Genomic DNA, 23,866 nt, shown 5'->3' with positions numbered 1-23,866 from the left:
AAAGAGTTTTAAATTAAAAAACAAAATATACAAACAAAAAACCAGATCTGAAGACTACTTGTCCCTGAATTATGATACATTGCAGTGATCCTATTCATGCTGCCATGAGGAACTGATCCCTTTTCCCTACTACCCGCATTCTTAGTGATGTGCGAAATATACACTTAGCATTGATGCTCTTCAGCATGAACAGGTAGGAGCCCTGCCCTACCTCAAAGACATGAATAAACTCTTACATGAATGAAGGCCATTATTGAAACAACGAATGCATCAAGATACTTTCTATCTATCTTAATATCAACTGAAACATCTTTCTAAGGCACTGATGAACTATAAAATGATCATTTTAATTTTTGTACATCCTCCTCCGTCGAGACATTTTCTTACCTTGACATGTTTTGCCATTGGGCATGATTCGGTAACCCATTGGGCAAAAACACTGGTAACTCCCTAAGGTGTTCCTGCATTCATGCTGACATACACCCCTGTTCTCACATTCATCAATGTCTGCAAAAATTCAAAAACCAAACATTACGATTCTAAGTAAAGCAACAAGCTAAGAGAGGAAAACTTACTTAAGGCAAGATTCCAAATATTAAATTCCAACACACAGACACAGACATATACAACTAGAGTATTGCTGCATTGGGACTATTTTATGTGTTTTTCTTAGATGATGCAGTGTAGCAAATCTGAGGAATCCTGTCACAAGCAAAGCTTTTGAAGTTGACATGTAAAGGTATTTTTAAAGCCTTTTCAACTATTAGACAAGGAGCCTCTTGTCCAATCCTTCAAAACAGAATGAAAGGAGAATGTAAAGTTGATAACTTGCTAGTTATAAAAATGTCTGTCAGTGCTACGGTATGTCTGAAGAAGTGAGAAGACTCAAAGCCTGAGATCCAGTCAACATGGTTCTGAAGGCTGGCAGAGGGCAGAATCATCACTGTCACAGTAATTCCTGCCTGCCGGGAGCCAGGAGTCTAAAATATGGCTCCCTGGGGGAAATCCCTCACTGAGTACAAAAACCTCCCTCATAGTCTCAACAAGCTCAGCATCTTTCACTCAGAAAATCAGACAACATTATTCATCATAGGATTTGGGAACTTTTGAGAAGAAATAACACTGCTATAAAGCAGTAGAATGTAACTTGAAAGCTTGTGATGCTGGAATCTAGCATCTAGACAATCTAGCCTGCCTTTATTTAAGGCTTTGGTCTAAGGACAAAATTATACTATACAGGTAGTCCCCAGTTTAAGAACAAGTTCCATTCCCAAGGTCTGTTCTTAAGTCGAATTGGTATGTAAGCCAGAATGGTATTATTGTACAATACTGTATAACTAGTATTGTGTAATTAACTCAAACCATTGTGTATTTAACTCAAATCATTGTTATTTAACTAGAATTTTGCTACAATAGGCTCCGTTCTTAACTATGAGTCTGTAAACCAGGCTTCTAAACCCAGGGAACTACCTATGTGGGAAATATATTTTACAGCATGGTTATAGATGCTCTGGCACCTAAACATTTTAAATGTTGGGCAAATGTGCCTCTACAAACATGAAAAAATGTGCCAATAAGCCCATACTCTTTGTGTCACATCTGCTGCTTGTTTGGAAAGACACATCTTTTCCACTTAACATATGTAGGTATATCCACTAAATAAGCAATATTCCTAACTAAAAAAGGAAGGGGAATTGGATAACATGGAGGTGGAGTTTAAGGGCCCAATGCAGAAAGTAAAATTCAAGTCTGTAATTTTCACTGAAAAAAAAAAAAAATCCCTTAAATACTGCATGGGATCCAATCCAGAATGGGTCTGAAACCAAAAAATTCTGTCATATTGACCTGAATTGGATCTCTTCATCTTCCTTGGAATAAGGAGAAAAAAAGATGCAACTGCTAGCAATATCTTTAAAATATCCTTTAGTCTGACCATAAAATGTTAATTGGGCATGTTCTAAAAGCTCTTAATGAGATGGAAAAAAGGGCCCTATCAACCTGATTTTTATAGCATGTCTCTGGCAATTGTACCACACATTTAAATCAAGTCCTAAATGGCAGCATTGAAAAGGGACAAATTCCATGTTTGAACCTCTCAGTGCATTTGCTTTTTTAAGCAACTCCTCCTCCCATTTCCTCCTCCTTTTTGCATTCTCGTAATAGGAAACAGTCTTCTGAATCAGTTATAGATATAAAACCGACCGAGCTAAACCATTACCAATCTTGCTTAATGACTGTCCTTTAGCAACCATTCAAAGTTATGACAGCACTGAAAAATTTATTTTATGACCAGTCCTCACACTTACAACCATCACAGCATCTCCATAGTCATGTGATTGAGATTCAGGCACTTCACAACCAGCAGGTGTTTACAGCCATCTCAGCGCTTCATGGTCATGTGATTGCCATTTGCACGTTTCACAGCCACCTTCCAACAAGCAGAGTCAATGGAGAAGCTGGCAGTGAAATCACAAGTCGCAGTCACATGATGTCTTGCTTAATGACCATGGGTGACTCGCTTAATGACCCAGCAGAAGTAATGTCATAAATCCATCGTGGTCACATGAGTTTCACTTGACGACTGTGTCACTTAGCAACAGAGTTGCCAGTCCCAATTGTAGTTGTTAAGTGAGGATATGCCTGCAGTAATAGTCTTTTGGAAGAAGAAGCTCTTAGTCGAGGGTCTAATTCTAAGCAGTGAGGATGCCTGATATATCTTGCAATCAAGAGCATTGCACAGATTGGAGAGAACAAGCAGCCTCCTACTGTACCTATTTTTGGTCACCACACCCAAAGAAGAACCTTTGAAAGTATCTTTCTGATTGGACAGGAATATATGAAGGAATATATTCATTCAGGTAGACAGGCCTTTAGGGCTTTAAAGATGAACTCTAACACTGGCAAGCAACCAGCCTTGGGTGGCAGACCCTAAGTGGAATGAGCAGCATAAAAAGAAAGAAGATGCATCATACGTACACACATATACATACATATACACACATATACAGGCGTGACATTTACCTATACATTTGTTATTTCTTGCCTCATAGCCTTCAGGGCAAGGCTCTCTAAAATTCCTTCTAGTCCTGGAGATGGGAACTCTGCTGTTCCTATACTCTGAGTAGGAGCTGTAGAGATTGGAGGAGTGCCTGATATATTGTTGAGGTCGATAGTTGTCTCTCATGGGGGAGAACTGAGCATAATTATAGCTATTGTAATAGGTGCCATAATTTGGGAACCTCTCCAATCCAGCGCAAGATTTGCCATCGCCTAATAAATGTTGTCCAGGAGGACAGATACACTTGAAGCTGCCGGGGATGTTGGCGCACTGATACGCACAAGGTTTAGGCACTTGTTCACATTCATTAGTGTCTGCTCATGGGACATGATTCCAAAGCAACACACCATGTAACAAGGGGAAGGAGAAAAACACACATAAACAAAAAAACATAAAAACTCATCAGTCTGTGGAACACGCTGAAATTACAAATGTGATTCTAAAACCACAAAACATAGACAGTACATGCATTAATCTTCTTGTGCAACAGTTGATGAAAACCATGAGATCACCTTAGCTAAACATGCAAACTGCTATGGCAAATTAAGTGAGCTCTAAATGCAGTGAACAAAATAGAGGCCTTGATTTCTCTTGATCTGGGATTTTTTTAAAGTTCTTCCAGTGTATTTTCTGAACCTTTAAATAGTTGCAAGCTCCTGCAATGATATTCAAGTGTTCTCTAATACAAAACAGAGATTGTGATCCTGTGTAAATTTACTTGGGCACAATGATACTTTGAAGTAAATTTGCACCAATTTGCATTCTAGCTTTTTACTCCTCCTACTTAAATAAAATATAGATTCTTCTGAATGACAACAAATTGAAATGCCAGACATATACTGTACTGCACATGAATCTGTAGAGAACTTTAAAAGAAGCATGTCACTTCTGTGTTAAAGGTAACCCATGCTTAAATGTCCAGATTTTGTTCAGTATATTTTCTTAATATGATTGCAATACATGCATAAAGGCCACTGACAGTGCTTAAAGCACATAAACTTTAAAGGGAGTATTATAGTTGTATGTCGGCTTTCTCCCATACAAATAGAAGATGTGAAGTGCCTGTTATAGGTAGGGACCTTTTGTGGGACAGAGAGTCCCATTCCTGCTCCGCTATGCTCATTCAAGAGAAAAAAATGTGTCCCAGTAATTGTTTAGCTTGGCCCTCAAATTGCTAGTCTGCTTATAAACTTTGTCATCAGGCAAAGAGTATAAGCAATGAAAAGAAGTCACCATTTGTTAAAAAAACATTCCAAATTAAGATCTTTTCTAATTTCATCATAGTGTAGCACAAATTTCATAAAATGTTACTTCCATTGTTCTGAAACTCGCAAGTTTATTTTATCTGGTACGGTAAAAAATTACACAAATAGTTACATTTACTGGGACTTTTATGCATTCTTACATGAAATTAGATGCTGATGGTTTCTCCCCCCAAAAAAGGTCTTAAAAGCCCAATTAGCCTCCTCTGGAAACTACTGATTTCAAGAAGTATAGCATCTTGAGCCATTTCTGCAGTATAAGGAGCTGCCAACAGTAGGTGATGAGTAAAAGAATATTATTAATGTTTATTAGGGCTGCACAGAGATTTGGATTCAAAGAGCATAATGTAATTTGGAACACATGAGGTCGCAAACATAACAGGAACTTATTAAAAGCCACCATGTCTTTCCTAGGTTCACATCCTCCAAATCATGATTTGCCATTCAAATCCTTATCTATGGATAGCCCTAAGTTTTATTCAGTTCCAGTTTCTGACTTACCCATACAGGGTCTTCCAACTCCCTGGTATCGATATCCTCTTGGGCACACACACCGATAACTTCCTAGTGAATTTTCACATATCTGATTGTATCGGCATTGGTGAGTACCATCTCTGCATTCATCAATATCTGATGAGGAACATAAAATCTTGAAGGTAAATGTACTTGCATTAGGAAATTTAATATCAGGTATTTCTCTTTCTTGATAAGAATATATCTATAATGTCACCAAAACTTCCTTGACTGCTTTTTTTTGTCATGCCTCTATTTGAAATATTTATATGTTATATGTTATAAATGTTTATACGTTAGTCAGACTAGAATCCAGATTCCTTCTAATGCTTCTGTTCTCAGAATGTGGGAATTATCTTGAATCTGCTCATTTTTGCTTCTTATACTCTTTAAAGTAATGCCACAATATTTGTCACCAGCAAGAAATGAGGAATAATGTGGAGGAGAGCTGTGTTAGCTTATGATAGCAAAAAATCAGGAATCGGGTAGAACCTTTTCCAATCAACACATTTTATTAAAAGGCCTTAGTTTTTGTGAGCTGCAGATCACTTCATCAAATGCACAGAGTGGCTAGACTGATCTGATGTAGTAAGCTGCACTTCACAAAAGCTAAGAACTTTTAATAAAATGTATTAGTTGAAAAAGGTGCTACTAGATTCTAGATTTTTGGGGCCATCATCGGTTCATGTAGATGTTTATAAGTAGTATTCATGATTATATTTGGTGATGATATCTATGATCCACGACTGTCATTCACAAATATGATAAAAAGAGAAGGAGATAACTGAAACAGCTTGTTCTCTGTTATACTCTAAAAATAATATGATAAATGTACATACCTATACATGTTCCATTTTCTGCTTTGGTCATTCCACTTGGACACAGATCAATGCATTTATAGCCACCTCGTGTATTCTTGCATAATTGGTCAGGTCTGCATATATTTTGTCTGCATTCATTCACATCTTTTTTTAAAAGCAAGATGAAATTAAATAATTAAACTGTCTCAATTTCACTGTCTCCTCATTTGTTCAAAGGGCAATCTTTGAATTTTAATCTTTTAATTTTCTTTCATGTATTTTCTGCCTCCAAAAAGTATCTTGTGAACATTTGAAATGTTTATTCACAAAATCTTTATGTGGCTTCCCTGCGACCCCACCATCTCCTCCAAAGCAGGAAGGAGATGGCATCTATTCTGCAAGCAGTGGACAACGCTTTTGGATTGAGCCAAGCCAAGTTAGGAGAGTAGGGACTCCCCCGCCCCCAGCCAGTACATGGAGAAAGTGAGTCACAACAGCTGACGTTCCAAAGGATGATAAATATCTGAGAATAACTGGAAACATCAAGGCTACTAGCAGGACATCTCTCAGGGATTCTGTGTCTAAAATCCAAGCAAAAAGGATCCATTCATCGCTGAAGGAGATCTACTCGTTTGCAGCTAAATTGATCCTGAAGAGGAAAGGAATTAGACAGATGTGCCCCCTTTTCCTCATGAATTTTCCCAAGTACTTATTTTATTTAAAACAAGTGGACTGCAAGCCCAGGAGTAGTAAATATTACATCAACCCAATGAAAAACTACACTTTGAAAAGCACAGTGATAAATTGTCTGAATGCTTAGAACCCCTCATATACACGTATATTCAGTGACTGCAAAATTTTGGTTATGCTGGGCAAAGTATTCACCCACAAGTGAAAAGCCCTTCTAGTCCCACTTTGGATTAAGTCAAATTTGTACCCATGCATTTTCTGCCTTTCAGCTGATATCCTGGATCACATCCACAGTGGAAACTTCCAATGGTGTTGAAGCAGTGTTGATGACAAGGGTTAGACTCTTGGCATTCATTTACATCTGTTGAATAATAAAGACATTTTTAACATATTTCTTTCCAACAAGTTTTGTAGTGTTTGTTGTCAGAGAGCTGCCTGGTATCTTTGCTTCCAGGTAGAGGCAAGACCCAGAGGGCAGAAGGGATGGCTCCTATCCTTCCTCTGAGTTTATAACCACATTACATCATAACAATGGCATGTCTGTTTGTGCAGTTCTTTGTTGTTGCCTGGGTTTGCCATCTTTTTGCTCCTCTGTCTTTACCGTTATATTGTTTTATTATTATTTTTCTGTGTTTTTACTTTGTGAACTACCCAGAGCATCTGGGACTCAGGCGGTGTACAAATTTAATTAATTAATTAATTAATTAATTAATTAATTAATCAATCAATCAATCAATCATAGTAACAACAACAGCAGCAGCAGCCACACAAAACCCAATGTTAGAAGCAGGGGAAAAACTGATATGTGTTCATGGGTAACAAAAACAGCAGTTTTGAGGTTGGCAGAACTGGTTCTTTTTCCCAGTTTAAATCAACATGCTTTATAGCTCAGGACTAGTTCACTCTCAAGCATTAAACCTGTATATGGAAGGAGCTCACTTCAGACTGTGCTAGCCAGGTCTTAGAGGAAGCTAGATGTCTGGTCTGTCCTCTGGCCCAAGCCAAAATGATCAATGAATGGGGAGTAGGAGACAGGCCCACAACGGCCTAAAGTGGCCAACAGGATCTGAGCAGATCCTAACTCTTGACCACATTAGCAACTACATTATTGTTGAAATGTGCTAGATGATGTCCATAACCAAAATTTCAGTGGAAGAGGAGGAAAATCACTGTTTTAAAACCGAAAGAGCTAAAGACAACTTCAAACTGCCTCAGCTGTGGGCTGGGAATAAGACAAAGTCACAAGGAGGTAGTATAAAAATCAGTTATTGAATCATGTTTGTGCCCAAGGGCATAAAGATGAGTCTAAAACTACTTTGCCTAAGTAGTGGCTTGCCTATGGATGGCAGTCCAGACACCAAATGCTTTGAAAATGAGGGCCACAAATGTCCCATGAGCGTGGTGCTATGTAATGATTGTTGAAATTTCAGCTCAATGCAGTTATAAGGCATAAGTTGAAGAAGGATGCTTGAAACCATGATACTAGCATATATTATCCCTAGCTCATCTGGATGGAAGACTATTAATAATGTTGGATACTTGGAAATTATAGAAAACCTATCAGAAAATCACAGTGTGAGAAGGCAAAATCTCAGTCCATCTATTTCAGTCTATTTCTTACTACTCTAGGGAACACCGTATCCTCATGAAAGTATTATTTAATGAAGCATTATGTTCTTTAATGACTGTGGTTGGTGCATAAAGTCATTTCCATACCTTGGCAACTCAATCCATCTGGTGTTCTTCTAAAACCAATTCCACATTGAACCACACACCGATATGAGCCAATAATGTTCTCACAGTCTTGGCCAGCCAAGCATGAATGCCTCCCTAAGGTACACTCATCAATATCTGCATCAAATAGCAATACAGAAGAATAATATGTTTTAAATGGCCATACACATCCTATTGATGTACAGTCATATCTCAGTATATCATCGTGGGAGAAACAGCATCCATTTTCTCAAGAAAGCATAGCACACATTAAAACCTCAGAAGAAGCCTAAAGGAGCATAATCCAACACATATATTGAAGCTTATCAAGGCTGTGATGTAGGAGAAAAATGGAGTTGTCTATAGGTCATCATGATCTTATCATACCTCCATGCAGCTATCGTGTTACCCTCTGTCCCTAGAGAGAAGCCATTCTATTATTTTCTATCCCTGGCTCCCCCACTCCCCACCTTTGTTTCTGAGTCCCCAGTTCCCTAATTAAGAGCACCAACCTACCACAAATATTTGCTGATGAGGTAGAAATGGATTTAAAAAGTTATGGGGGCTCCTCACCCTGAAGAAGCAACTCCTTGGCCTCATCTAGGTTTCAGGGAGACTGATTGCCCTCCAAGAGATTTGAGAAAGTGATGCTTACCTTGACATGCTCTTCCATCTGCTGATATGGTCAGGCCTTTGGGACAGGAGCAGTAATAGGTTCCTACAACATTGTGGCATGTATGGGAACATGGCTTTTGAGTTGTACACTCATCTTCATCTAATGGTAAAAACAAAATTGAATAATTAACAGATAGCTAAGTACATAAGTATACAATCTGCAGCCCAGCAGCTTCATGCATCTGCTAGGAGATCATCTTCCATATCCCCAAATTCTGTTGCTCATAAGCAAGAAATTCCCGCAATGCTACCACCATTGCAAAAATAAGGGAAAGAAACAGCCAAGCTCCATCACACTGAAACTCCACCCAGATTGAAGATGCTGTTTGAACTCACTAAAAATATTACCAAGCAGAAAGCAAATAGAAAAGGAAAAACAAGCTTAAATTCAGTTTGGTTTAAAAGAATATGTTATATGACCAGAACCAGAGCCAGGACCTCCATATTCAGATTTGTTGCAAAAGCTAGTTTCAACATTCCAGGTACACCTGCCTGTTTATTTCCTTTGGCAGTTTTGGATTTTTCCACCATTGAAAATAACCCTTTTTGAATAAACACCCATAAGGACATTTGCACCAACTGCACTGTAGTATCTTTTTGTTTTGATAACTGAAAAGGTAGAAAAGCAGTCCATGAAAGAGAAAGGGGAATATTTGGCGTGCAGCAGTTTCTGCAATGGCCAGATTGCTGGCATCTTCTCACCTGAACAGTAGGAACCAGAAGAATCCAAACTAAACCCATTAGGGCACCGGTTGCTGTGGTCTCCTGTGGATGAAGGAAGTGAATGGTTATTCAGATTGACAAAACTTTTCTGTTACCATCAAACTTCTTTCAGAAGACGGTCACATCAAAGATGGAAGACACTTCTTTGTGGCCCCTAAAGGACTAATGGATGAAATGGCATGGAAACAGATTTTAACTAATCATAATGATAAAATAGTGCTTGACAATGGAGCAGATCGCACTGAAAGACGACAGGTTCTTCTTTATTAGAAATATTTAATTAGAGGCTAAACTGCTGTCTGTCAAGGTTACCAAAGCTGCATCTTATATTGCAAATTCTCTGTTGAGAAGAGAGTTGGGCTAGTGGAATTTCAAGGCTTGTTCCAGGGCTATGATTTCTATTATGGCAGTCCTTAATAGACTTGTTGTGCATCTTAGCTGAAAAAGTTTCTATTCAGAATTAAAATATTTACCCCAAAAGTACATCGTGTATCTCTATGAATCACATTTAAAAAATTAAGTCCAAAATAACATTTGTACTCAAGGTGCCTGTAAGAAAAGAACTTCTCCCCAAAAAAACTGAGGCTAGCAGGCCAGATGTTATGTCTACAGGAGACCTTCTGTCTTTATTAGCATTGAAAAAAAAGGTCACTTTCAATCTTTTGGGAAGATGCAAAAGGTCAGCATGAAACATGGAAATTTATGTTGGCCAATGACTAATACATCTTTGGTGCCCCATTGCTCAAATGTACCCAAAATTGTCAGGATGGATTAGATCATAATTTCTCAAAGGATAGTTGTAGCTTAAAAAAACTTTATTTACAAAATAAACAAAAGGTAAGATGGTAAAACTTTTATAAGGACATGATTACTACGAAAGCATTCTAAGTTTGTGTGCAACCCATTATAAAGTATTTTATTTGAAGTGGGTTTTGTTTAGTTAAATGAGATTACATTAAGCTTTAGCATATGGATTGCCTCATTTTAATGGCTGTTTTTTTACTGACAGTTTTTCACATGTGATCTGACCTACATTGTAAAGAGGGGAAAGGGCAAAAGACATATTTTTGTATAAATTGTGTATGTACCTTCCTCAAAATCCATACCTTTTGTAATGGAAGCACCGATTTTAAAAGTCAGAGCTTCTTCAAGTGGGTTGTATTCTGTTTTGACAGAAGAGGCTTGAAGTGTTTCAACCAGGAAAGGCATTTTTCCATGATTTTGATCATAGGTAATGGTATGGTTCCAAGTGTAGGGTACACTGACCCCATCTATGCTGAAGAGTCGAGTGGAGTAAGCATAAAGCTGACCAGGGCCTGTCTGAATGTAATCTTCTGTATAATCCTAAAATGAACATCACAACATCAAATTTAGGAAACAGTAAATAGAATTCTCCTTGTTTGGCATGCAGAAATTCATATTTGTCTACACACAAGAAACGATTGCTACTTAAAATTCCAAATGATACTTATGTAGAGATGTGGTTTAAACAGATTGGTATTGATCCCAATTATTTGTTTTCTAGAGGAATGACATTAGTGTTTTATTATATTAAACAAACATAAGACAGCTCAGTAAAGGAATGAATGGCAAAAGACAAAGTTCTGTGTTTACCTCTGACTTTTGGAATAAATTAGAAATACACTTAAGGCACCAGGCTAGAAACTAGGAGATGGTGAGTTCTAGTCCTGCCTTGGGCATGAAGCCACCTGGGTGACCTTGGGCCAGTCACTTTCAGCCCTAGGAAGCAGGCAATGGCAAACCAGTTCTGGAAAAAAAAAACCTTGCCAAGAAAACTGCAGGGACTTGTCTAGGCAGTCGCCAGGAGTCAAAAACTGACTCAAAGGTATACACACACACACACACAACCCTTAGTAGTTTACATTTTAAATAAATATAGAATAGCTTTTTCAAAAGCCAGATTAAATGTGTTGCCATCAAATAAACTATATGGTAGAGATGTTGTCCCTGTAATGCTATTGACTTTGAAACTGTGGGTCCTATTTTGCATTGTGAGTTTCGCAAGAGTTTCCAGCAGGATATGATCTTTCCTATTTTAAAATGAAGTCCTGGAAGAGATATTTCTGAATATGTTAAAAAATTTACTTGCAGAAAAAAAAATCTAAAAATTATAGTAGCAACAGGCAAATGTTTGACCCTGGCTATAAAAAACAAATCCTCTACTAATACATTAGTAAGTTTAGGTTTTAAGTGTTTTATGTAATATTTATCAATTTATTTTATTTGTTAAACTTTTTAATCTAATGCCACACTTTTAGATTATATCTGTACTTTGTTATTCAGGTCTTTTGATTTATAACAACAGTAACAACAATAAAACACACATTTGAAAATTCAAGATTCCTCATTGTTTGCAATTGTCCTGTGATGGAACGCTGACATCGTATTAAAATCTACACTGGAAGGAAATTCAGCCCAACCTAGACAGAAATAAATACATAGAAGATGGCCTACAATAAGAAACATGAATCTTTTCTTTAAAAAGAAAAGAAGAGAAAAAGATATCTATTGCTTTTATATCCAAACCCAAAACAGTTCTCAAAGATGATTGTATTTATCCTTTCACAGTAGCCAGTGTCCCAGCCACATAATATCACACCAGTGATGAATTAATTTATTTTTTCCCAGTGGTTGGTTCCTGTTGGGACAGTAACCAGTCCCTCATGCTTAGTCCACATGCCCAGAAGGCAGAAATGTTCTGAGTCACATGCACAGATACCCCAGCACCTCCCTCTGCCAGAAGTAGAGAAGTATGGGCAATTGGAAGAAGCAAGTGGAAAGAGAGTGGGAATAAAACAGGGCTTTTATCATCCCCCCGCTTAATGTGGGATCTCTTCCCCAAGACTGAAAAAAGCTCAAGTAATTGAAGAAGATGAAACATTTGATTCAGGAGCCTTTTATTTCTGTAGAAATAAGTAAACTGTCTAGAGAGAAATATTGTGCTACATTTCATGTCTGGTTTTTGAGACTTTAGCACTCATGTTCTTATTTCTCTGTGCAAATTACAGAAGTGTGCTTCAGGCCGTGCTCATGGTTTTTAGAACGTATAGATCAATTTTTTTTTTTTTACAATCTTTTGAATATTTTTGTTTTAATTAAGTTATGAGCTTAACACTGTGATCTAGGGAGCTAGATCATTTATTTGCTTCAGCACTGAATGTTTGTATTTTAATATTTAAAGTTAAAAAAAAAAATCTGAATCCTCTAGCCACCACACTGTAATACTACATAGTCAGAAGGTGGCACTACAGAAGTTTTTAACTTTTTAATTGCCAAAAAGGCAGCACTAGGCATGATAGCTCTATCTCTCACACCCACCAGAATTAGGCAGTGGACGCCAAGTCAGATGCCCCCCTCCCTGAAAGATAGATGGCAGCAGCAAGAATTATCAAGTTTGCTATCCAAAGAAAGAGGTGGGGGCTGGGGTATGAAGGCCCACAGGGATTCTGGAAGAGGCAGTTTTGGACCTTCTAACCTACAGGTTCAGACTTTTGACACAGCATCTATTTCAGAATAATCTCTAAAAAAATGTTGTGTACCCCAAAGTCCATTCATGCATAAGCTCTGAAACAACAGTCTTTTCCTCCAGAAGTAACTTCATCAGTAAATAAGAAGCAAATAGTCTTGACAGGATGATAGAGACCAAATGGCTGCTAGACAAAGCAGCTGTTAAATAGGAGCACCAGTGGGGACATATCCTTAGAATGGAAGCCACCCGCCAGATAAAAATATGATGGAGCCCATTATTTGGCATTTCTGAACACAATATTTTGTTGCCTTCCTCAGTCTTTGGACAGTGCATACTAATAAATTTTAGTCAATGATCTTCATGGGAATATTTTACCATACTGGAGTTTTGACAAGCTTCAAAGATGCTAAAGAAGCCAAGAAAGAAGCCATTCTTTCTTAAATAACAAGCAGAATGATGAACAGTGGGCCTGAAAAACACTGCACAAGGAACAAACGCTCCAAGAGGACACACAAGCTTGCTGGAGATATGTAACAGAAAAAGAAAAAAAATCTACTTAAAAATAAATAAGAATTGTATGTAACATGGTCAGTTTCAATATTACTATGGAGCAGAAAAGTTAGGAGAAAAAAATGAACAATATGGGGCAAAACGTAGATTAATGACAATCTGTTTGAGCAGACCATGAAATTGTTCACTTGTGCCTACAATACCTCTTCAACATACATAACAGGCACTTTAATATGACATGGCTGAATATATAGCAAAGAATATCCTAATAATTTATACCTATGATTGCAGTAATATCTTGACTTACTTTTACATTAACATCAGCTGTTGACTGTAGCTGTAGTATGTGGCCACTGATAACAACATCCAAGAGTAAAGAACCATCGGAATCCAAACCACGGGCAACGTGAGTCATTTGTACGAACTCCCCTGTGAATTTCAACAATAGTTCTGATGAGTGAATGAAGCGAGCATGGGGTATATTTTCATAGGCCACCCTAAGTGTGAAATGAATTGGCATTGACATTTCCATTTAATGTAGAACTAAATGACTGTAAAATGAATTTCTGAAATGCATATTTGACAAGGATTACAGAAAGGCTTCTACCCAAAAATGCCAAAATCAAATTTATTAAAACATAAAAAGATTTAGAGGCAGATAAGTCTTTCTGCCCCAGTTGCCAATTTGTACAAATCTAGCAACTTCCACGTTATTCTAATTGTTTCATACTTTTTTTTTACCCTACTCTGGTTTGCGGATTCTTTTTTAAAACTATGCAGAAAAAGTTGCACACATACATTTAAATACACATATTTTAAAACACACTTTTTCTTATTGTACAGATTTCGTATAAATTTGTTGTTTGGAATGTACAAAGCAACATTTGGCTATCAAGGTATTACTGCAATTGGGATCATTCTGCAAGTTCACTTCTTTCTAGAATCATAAGTAAATTAATGATAAACAGTTCTAAAGAAAATGTTTTGTTTCTTATGCAAAATAAACATCTGTATCCTATTTTTACTAACCAGTAGCAAATTCTACTTGTGTTTCTCTCTTGAAAACTGCACTGGTGAGCGAAAAGCCATTCATAGCTTCGCCAATTTCTTTGGCTGTTGTCCAATAAATAGGACTCAGAATAGAAACCAGCACTCTCATTACAGGACCTTTAGGAGGAATAATATTATCATAAACATAGCATCTTTTTGATAGTTTTATCTTTTCTTTTTATGTTTTTCTTAATTACTTCCTAGAAGCAACTGCCCCTCACACTTGGCTTACAAAACGTTAAGATCATGAATATTTTTTCCTTTGTTCATGACTGCAATAAATAATTAATGAAAAGGACAGAATAAATAATAAATTACAAAGAATATATTGATATAAGCACAATGATCTGAGTGTGTTTGTGCACTTTCTGGTTTTCCCATACTGCTGTTGAAAGTCATGAGAGCACTCTACCCAGACAGAATGCTATTTGAAACTCACATAGGCCCTCAAAACGAATGAGTCTGAATTAGTTTTGTGCCATGCCCTTTTTCTAAATATTTCTACGCTCTTGGAAAGATAAGATGTGCCCTGTACTTAACAAATCCAAGGATGCATGACTTGGAGATATCCACTGTTGTAGCCATGATGAACACAAATCATTCTTCTTGATTTATGGTATTACAACTAAATTAAATGGTGTAAAGCTGATACATCTAAATAAAGTCTTAATGTATAAAAGGAACAGCCATACCAAGACTTGGAGGGATATTTGTAATTTTGGCTTGTGTTCTTATAATATTCTCCTCTGGACCATCTCTTACGGTAGCATTCAGGAAAGCGATTCCAAGCTCAACATTGTTAATATTTCCAATGATGCTTCCTCTAGCACGTGGGGGCCCACCTGCAGGGGACAGGAAAGGAAGGCAAAAGGAAGCACTTTCCCCCAAAATACACTATTAAATTCTAGAATTCATCTCTCTAATGATGGTAGAAAAAGTAACTAGACAAAAACATGGAGACAACTGGATAATAATATATTACTTCCAATATCAAGAGGCATATGTTTCTCAGTAGCAATTGCTAGGAGACACAAGCAGCTGGATGTTAGTGCATTCATGGACTTCCCATAGGTATCCAGAATGCAGGACTAGAGGAGCCTTTTTCACTCCACCTCTTCTTTTGTTTGGTTATATGCCTGTCTGGGAAATCTCTTAGACTGTAATATTTTAAAAAATCAAATCAAATATGGATATAGGGAGTCAAGTGCTGGTGTGAGCCCACAGTGTTCTCTTTGTTAGAGAACCATAAAATTAGACAGCACATCTATCAAAGTTCATCATTCTACCAGATCGGGTGTCCCTAGAGGGATATCCAGACCCTTTTTACGAGGTGCAAAGTCCTGTAGGTGAAAAGCAACTGTTCTTTAACACTGCTTGCTAACAGAATGTGGCAGGAAGGGAAGCAGAGTAAACTCCTGGAGGAATTCAGACAGGGTTTATGTAATTATTTGGTTAGGAAATTAGCCAAAACACCAGAGTATATTAATCATTCTGACACGTAAAACCACTCTGTGTTCTTCTGCCACATTTTAAGGAAAAAAACATTCCAGGTTTTGGCCACAAAAGTGACACCTGTATTTTTCAAACTTCATCAGATTTTTGCATATTCGTGTTATTTCAAGTGGTGGAGAAACAAGCAACTTCACTTGGATTACACAACAATTTAAATAACTTTCTAATACTTAGGAACCTTTCTGTACAGCTCTAATACAAAAGCAGTAATAAGAAATGTTTAGATTCATTTGCAAAAATTTGCCAGAAACTTTGAACAAATAGTTTCCAAATTCTTCTTTGAGTTTAGCTGAACATATTAAGCTCAAAGTTTGGTCTTTTAGTGAAGCACAAGATGACAGATCTGTAGTGTGAGAATTAATTCTTTCTAAGATTCACTATGTCTCTGCTGTAATTGTAAAAATGGAATATAATAGTCCAAGAGCTTATAGTACCAGCAAATGTCATGGGTCTGCAGCAGTATTAGAAATCAAGTGCTGTACTGTCCTCCTGTTCAGGAGCTTTAAAAGATGCCCTAAGTAAGTCTATCCATAGAGTCAGCAACATAGTACAGGTAGTCCTTGTTTAGCGACCACAACTGGAACCAGCAACTTGAAGTGGTCACTAAGTGAAACCACACCTGTGCTTATGTTCTTATTTCAGCTCTCCTTTGCTTTACAGACCTGCAAAGGTCATAAATGTGAAGACTGGTCACAAAGTTACTTTTTCTGCCATAACTTTAAACAGTCACTAAATGAGGCAGTCACTAAATGAGGACTACTTGTATTTTCTAGTGGTTATCAAGTAACCATACTTAAGACAATTTTAAAAAGTTGCTTTGACAGCTAGAAAGCATCAGAGTTTTGGCCTCCAACTATCATACTTTCCTTTCCTTTCCCAGTATGCTTTGGTGCAAGCTGGAAACTGAAGCATAGAGAGGAAACAATGGGAACCAGTGAGGATGTCAAGAAAGGTAGAGACTGTGCAGGGAAATCATTTTGAGAGAAAGGAGCAGGAAGAGCAATCCAGAAGGAGTTATATTACACAGGATAGGGATGATCTAAAGAAAAATGGGGGATGGGATGAGTCAATCTTATGTGCTAGAAATGTGTGTGACAGGGAGGGTGTTTACTGATCCTGAATAAGAAAAAGAAACGCACAGTCAATTCTCATTATTCGCGGATTCCACATTTGCAAATTTGCCTCCTCACTAAAATGTATTTGTAACCACAAAATTAATACTCGTGGTGCTTTCACAGTCATTCACGGACACGCACAGAGGGGTGAACAATTTGAGTCACTCGACGCACATGTTCCCAGCTGAGGTTGAACAAGACAATGTTCTGTCTTCTTGTTTCAGCTCTTGTACTGTAAGCAAGTGTCCTTTTCACGGTCTATTTAGTCCACATTTTTTGCATTTTTGTGCTAAAATATATATTAAATAAGTATCTCTAAGCAGAAACACACATAAAAAAAGGTTATATGTTGATTGTTTGATGAAAATGATGTGATCAGAGCCTTGTAGGAACCTAACTCTGCATCTTCCCCAGGAACAATATTCAGTATTGGCTAATTCAGTGTTCATGGCAACTTTATGGAACATAAGTACCATGAATAACGAGAATCAACTGTGCATTGAAATGAATGAGTTTGTATTTGGGGCTTCAGATTTTACCTATGATACACATTTTCTGCAAAACTTTTTTTTGTAATTGGCTTTGCCCATTATGGCAACCTTATATGAATATTTATCTTCCTATTTTTCAGAATTCATAAGATGCCAGTGGCTCAAACATTTTGGCAGTTTTGATAAAACTTAATATTTTCTACTCTATTGGCCTCCAGATAAAGAACCTTTTATAGCCCTTAGGTTTGACCTTTTCTTAGCCATTCCTATTCTTTTATGTTCTCATTTGAACACCAAACTCAAGAAATACAGAGCTCTTTGTCTCTTTACTCTTTTTTCCCTCTGCATCTAAAAGAATAACATGCTAAGTGTCCTCCAATCTGTATTAATATGCAAGATGAACCTTTTTTGTGGAAAACATTACAGGAAAGAGAATGGAAAGAAACATGCAATAGGACCAGCTCTGCGTCATTTACAATTTAGTTCAGCTCTTAAGGCCCTAAGCCTATTGTACAAACAGTGAAGGATTTACATTACAAATTTCAACATGTACGACTGCTGATTATAATAGTGTTGAATGCATTCAGTGAATAGACAGGATCTGCATTCATTACAATAAAAGATAAAATTGGACAATAGCACCTTCCATCTTAAGATATTGTTTGCCTTAGGAGAAAGTGTTACGTTTCTTCTCAAAGCCGCTGCAATCCCAGTAATTATTAACCCCTCCAGCTCATGCTGTTTAAATTTAAGAACCAAAAGTAAAAGATTCATTAAAGCAAACGTTTACTATGACATTGTAGTTTACTGTCAATCTAGTAGTAACTCATATAGGAAAAGTCTGATATCCAAGTTTTATTTATGAAAAATTATTGCCAGATTAGGATTCTGAATGTACTTTCTTCCTGTTTGGAAAGTAGCACTAATATGGCCATAACATCAATGCTTCACCCTCTCCCCAACATTTGAGACATAGATCTGGGTATGCACATGTACCTGGACAAGCCTGAATGTTACACCTGGATACTTGAGCCTCGTCTCCAGGGCAAGGACGTCCATTGTTAGAGAGGGATGGGTTGTTGCACAACCGGGATCGGATCTTTTCCCCTCCTCCACAAGAAGCTGAACATGTGCTCCAAGGCTGCCATGGACCCCAGTTTCCATCCACTGTAAACCAGTGCAGAAGTATATTAAAAAAATAATATGAGCTGAGATTGTCCCCCTGTGGACAAGGGGCTATTGAAACTAAAGCACACGTCCTGTAATACTGTATTTTCTATAAGGACTCACAAACCCATTTAATAACTCCTCACCTGATAAAATATCCAGGAAATTCTGATCTTTTTTATGTCCAGTTGTTGCTATCTGATCAGAATGATTTAGTTTCCCTGAACGTAGCTAAATTTTGTTATACTGTCTGCAAAATTAGGCAGGTTTTGACTGCCCACAGATGACCCCACCAATCTGTAAATATATTATCATGTGCTGTTCATTTCATTTAATGTATTTTTAATGTATTTCAATGTATTTTAATGCATTTTTATTTGTAATTCTGGTCCGTGACTCATTAATACTTCTAAAGGGTTTTTTTTTTTTTGTAATGACAAATGCATCTATTATATGCTAACTGAAATCAGTACTGTTACTGCTAATTATTCAATTTATATCTCATCTTCTTACTTAAATGAATGAAAGGGCTAACAATAATTAAAATGTATATAGATGGAGATAAAATGAAATCTATGATTGAAATAGCAAGATAGAGCAAGAACAGGCAAGGGAAGGAAGTTGAGTTTTGGGATGGAAGATTCTTCAGTTGCATATAGCTTAGGGAACTCTAGTCACAAACTTTAAATAGACACATTCAGACACATTAAAATCACATGCATATTTACACATCTACTTTGTGTAGTAAAATAGTAATAAGGAAGATATCTGGTGGCTGTTTGCAAGCTAAGTAACACGTACAGGAGGTCAGTTTCTTCAAAACTGGGTTTATCTCAGTCACCCCCAAAGGAGGTCAAGAGAGTGGATTCCAGGTACCAGTGTAAGGTAACACACCCCCTAAAGTCTTTTTTCTTCAATCGGGGGCTAGGGTGAAAAGTGCCTCCATGCTGTGTAAAGCAAAACAGTCAGTGCAAAGGGGGTTCAGCACCTTAGTCTATGTCCCTATGCACCACTATTTTTGGGGGAACAGAGCTATACTCAAGGTCTACTCTAGTAATATGTAGTTTGGTACAAAAGAACAAACAACAGATAGCTCATTCACAGATATCTGGACTTCAAAACAATCAGAACTGCTGATGAATTTTTATCCCCATGAAATGTGCGAACAGACTTGTTGTTCTGGTATGTTTGTATTGTTATTGTTAGAAACAATATCAGTATTTTACAGACATCTAAAATGTTGTGTTTCATCTATCTATCTATCTATCTATCTATCTATCTATCTATCTATCTATCTATCTATCTATCTATCTATCTCAAGATAACTCACCAGGACATAGCTCTGCATGACACCTCTGAATCTGTGTATCAGCCCCAGCGCAGGCTCTTCCTCCATTGAGTGGATGAGGATTGTCACAAGTCCGATATCTTCTCATATGGCCACTGTTACATGTCCGGCTGCAAGTCCCCCAGTTGCTCCATGGGCCCCAGTTTCCGTGTGCTGTGGGAACAGGACATTTTTCAAATCAGTATTCTTAATACTGAAGAGCACAAGAGACACTATGAACAGATGGCAGCTATGGCCAGGAGGGCCTTTGCACAACTTAGTCTTGGGCAGCAATTGCATCCTTTCCTAGATAGGGAAGCAGTGCTCACAGTCACTCATGCCTTGGTCACCTCCTGAATGGATTACTGCAATAAGTTCTACCTTGGGCTGCCCTTGGAGACCACCCAGAGCCTGCAACTGGTCCAGAATGTGATTGCATAGGCAGTTATGGGTGTACCTCAATATGCCCATGTTACATCACTGCTTTGCAATACTCCAAATGTGATTTAACCAATGTAGAATTGAATAAAATTAGTATAAATTGTGATGTGGATACAACAAATCTCTTAATGTAGCCCACGTTTTCATTGGCCTTCTTTTCTGCTGTATTACACTCCTTACTCTGTGCCTATGCTTTTGTTTTTTCCTATTCAGATGTAGGAATTTACATTTACCACTACTATAATGAGCATCATCCTGTTACTCTGAAGGCAATGTTCAGGCTTGTCCAAGTTATTCTGAATTGTGTTTTTTGTCCTTTAATGTGTTAGCCAATCTGCTGCTTGCCTCTTCCAGCATCACTCACCAAAAGCTTTTGCTGCAATGTACTTTTTGTACCTTTTTGTACCTACTTTATTCCCTCCTATTGATGCCCATAGTTTCAGTTGTATATAAAATAGGAGGCCTTCCACATGTTCTTGAATTCCAAATTTTAAAGCCTCAATCAGCTAATGGTCATACAAGGTGAGTCTGCCAGTCAAATACCATTTGGAGGGCCATAAATTAATAAAAATAAAAAGAATGTACCATGTTTATGGTCAGTCTATTTTTAAGAAAAAACAAGGGAGCACTTTTGGAAATAACTGTATTGAAATAGCTTCTCTGCCCCCTCCTTGGAATGTAACATTATAGTTCTCCCTGGCCCGCAGTCAATCCTGTTGTTTAATCTCCCAGAAGATGAAATCCCTCTCAGTATATGCCACATTTGCCCTGTGCACTTACTGGGGCAGAGGTCAGTGTTGCAGAAGTCAACCTGGAGATCATTCCCTTCACATTTGTGCCCACCATTCTCTGGGGGTGGGTCTGAGCAGTCTCTTGTTCTCTGTTGGGTACCACCTCCACAAGACATAGTACAGGCACTCCAGCTAGACCAGGAAGCCCATTTTCCATTCACTAGTTAAAACAAAAAGATGTATCTTTTACATTCATTCAAATGCAAGTTAATTTCCAGATCAGAAATATACTTGCTATGCAAATTCTATGTAATTAAATCTGATCTCCAAGAACTCTACAAATCAGAGCAGAAGATTAAGTTCCAAGCAGTGTTTAAGAATATGAATGAATGAATGAATGAATGAATGAATGAATGAATGAATGAATGAATATTACAGGAAGCAAAATAGGGATAGGAGGGTTTACAATAAACCACATTTTGTGATTGTGTTTGTCCTACACTAGCTGCTACTAGTTTGACTGGCTTCTTCATCTCCAAGCTGAGCTGTTAACTAAGTGCTAAGTACTGATGTTAAAGAATATTAGAACTCTCTTTGTTCAGTAATTTGTTACCTGAGCACATCTCCAGAAGGTTTATTTAAAGCTAATTTTTGTCCTTTCCCTTTCCTTCCTCCCTCATCACAAATTCAACTTTGTTGAACGTCCCTTCATTTCCATCTCAACCTATATTTAGAACACACTACATTTAAGTACCTTTTATAAACTCAGATTAAAAACAAAACAAAACTTATTTGTAACTTACCTGGACAATCTCTGTCATTGCAAACCTGCATCTGTACATCAGGTCCATCACAGTAAGAACCATCAAATGATGGAGGAGGATTATTGCACAGCCGTATTCTGTTCTGAGTACCTTTGCCACATGTCTCGCTGCAAGGTCCCCATGATAACCAGGAACTCCAGGCACCATTAACTAGAAGACAAACAAAGTTAGTCCAAAAAGAAAACTTTAAAAAGAGAAAAGGAAAAGAAATATTGGATTGGATAAGAAAGTGGCATATGTGGAAGGCCACTTGCACAGTGGGTATCTTTCATCCTCTGCTTCTCACCAGAAGACTTTCAGGGGATTCCAAGAATTTTGGAACACAATAGAAGAAGGAAATTGCCTAAAACTAGACAAGGGCATTTTGAGCTACCACTTCTAACACAGCTCATACTATTAGAAGGGAATCAAAAGTCTCCTTGAGATGGGAAGGAGAAAATGATAAAGGCAGATACGTGATTTTTTTATGATCACAAACTTTGGATCCAACCATTTTGCTTTTGGCTTTCTAAGAGGAAGTTTTTAATTTTATGAATTTATTAATGGTAGGTAGCATCTTTCTAAACAGAAGTGTTCATGGCATTTACAGTTTTGATCACTTCTTTTAAATCTAGTATGTAAAAAGTTTAAATTAAAAGCAGCAGTCTGAAATGAATCTCAAAACAGATTATGCAAACATTGTAGAAGAGTAAAATCTCAAAACCTTCTTAACTTTTAATCTTCTTAAAACCAATTCAAATGTTTACTTTGGAGACAACACGTAGACAAGCTTTACAGATGGTTCATTATGGAAAAGAAATGGGGGGAAAAATCACATTTCAGGAAGAAAAGGGAATTCATATCAAGCATACCACTGAAATCCTCAGCATTCTTACCTGGGCAGGGCCTAATGTTGCACACAATTGACTCCATTGCATTGCCTTCACAAGGCCTTCCTCTATGTTGAGCTGGAGGATTGCTACAACTTCTGGTTCTGGTTTTATTGCCTTGCCCACAGGTTTTAGAGCATTCTTCCCAAGACCCCCATTCTGACCAGCTTCCATCCACTAAATAGCACACATATTATATTTGCAGTTATTCATATGCACTAAAATGATTGATAACCTCAAAATTACAATAATGACATTTTATGACATTTACAATGGATTGATGGTATACATTAAACAGCAATATAGGCCATTATTCTGCAATTCCTCAGTACATCCTCTTGATGAAATCAAAGAAACTAAATATTGTTATGGTTGCTAAGTTTGTGAATTTAGAAGTAGGCTCCGAGGACACAAGTGGAATTTCATTTAAATGACTTTAGCATCAAGAGAGAATGCTAGGGGATAACATAATGTGTGGATTATTCATGAGTCAGTGAAGCAAATAGTTACACTGAATCACTGTAGAAGTATCTCTTAAGAATTTATGGTATCAATCAGTTTCAGATTTATAAGATAACCAGTGCATATATACGAAAGATGAGTAATTACCTGGACACAGCTTGCTCTGACAGCTCCGTATTTCATGATCAGGCTCCATACAACGTTGTCCACCATTAGCAGGGAAAGGATTGTTGCACAGACGAATCCTCTTTTGGAGACCCTGGCCACATGTTACGCTACATGGTTGCCATTCAAGCCATTCAGAAAACCCACCATGCACTGCAATGGAAGAAATTCCATTAATTTAGTCAAAACTTCTTTTAGAGCCAATACATGCATGCTGTTGATTGCAGTCTTAAAAAATCAATAGGTTAATCTGCCATTAGTCTACAACAGTTTTGTTG

General features: G+C 37.4%; 1 protein-coding gene across 12 annotated transcripts in view; it reads right to left on the bottom strand.

Moving 5' to 3' along the window:
- Window positions 1-23,866, bottom strand: part of HMCN1 (hemicentin 1) — a 329,972-nt gene that overhangs the window by 5,771 nt on the left and 300,335 nt on the right. For 9 of the 12 annotated variants that reach the window (XM_088153961.1, XM_088153962.1, XM_088153963.1 and 6 more), the window contains 18 exons: window positions 23,571-23,741; window positions 22,968-23,138; window positions 22,072-22,242; window positions 21,318-21,488; window positions 20,100-20,270; window positions 18,599-18,769; window positions 15,177-15,326; window positions 14,464-14,601; window positions 13,742-13,863; window positions 10,541-10,778; window positions 9,414-9,476; window positions 8,692-8,811; window positions 8,040-8,174; window positions 6,571-6,684; window positions 5,673-5,798; window positions 4,822-4,950; window positions 3,022-3,372; window positions 388-507 (listed from right to left, as the gene is read on the bottom strand). In XM_088153961.1, coding sequence (XP_088010087.1) covers window positions 388-507; window positions 3,022-3,372; window positions 4,822-4,950; window positions 5,673-5,798; window positions 6,571-6,684; window positions 8,040-8,174; window positions 8,692-8,811; window positions 9,414-9,476; window positions 10,541-10,778; window positions 13,742-13,863; window positions 14,464-14,601; window positions 15,177-15,326; window positions 18,599-18,769; window positions 20,100-20,270; window positions 21,318-21,488; window positions 22,072-22,242; window positions 22,968-23,138; window positions 23,571-23,741 — 2,832 coding nt within the window. Of the gene's footprint in view, window positions 1-387; window positions 508-3,021; window positions 3,373-4,821; window positions 4,951-5,672; window positions 5,799-6,570; window positions 6,685-8,039; window positions 8,175-8,691; window positions 8,812-9,413; window positions 9,477-10,540; window positions 10,779-13,741; window positions 13,864-14,463; window positions 15,327-18,598; window positions 18,770-20,099; window positions 20,271-21,317; window positions 21,489-22,071; window positions 22,243-22,967; window positions 23,139-23,570; window positions 23,742-23,866 lie in introns of those variants that run through there. The other 3 variants (XM_088153967.1, XR_015798470.1, XM_088153968.1) reach the window with 3 other exon arrangements.

This window comes from Python bivittatus, unplaced genomic scaffold (assembly GCF_059951505.1).
Source record: "Python bivittatus isolate LINGU-HERP-01145 unplaced genomic scaffold, Pbiv_v1 ctg000700_np1212, whole genome shotgun sequence".
NCBI classification, from domain to species: domain Eukaryota; kingdom Metazoa; phylum Chordata; class Lepidosauria; order Squamata; family Pythonidae; genus Python; species Python bivittatus.
The sequence above is the reverse complement of the archived record's forward strand: the minus strand, read 5'-3'. Positions and strand labels throughout refer to the sequence as shown.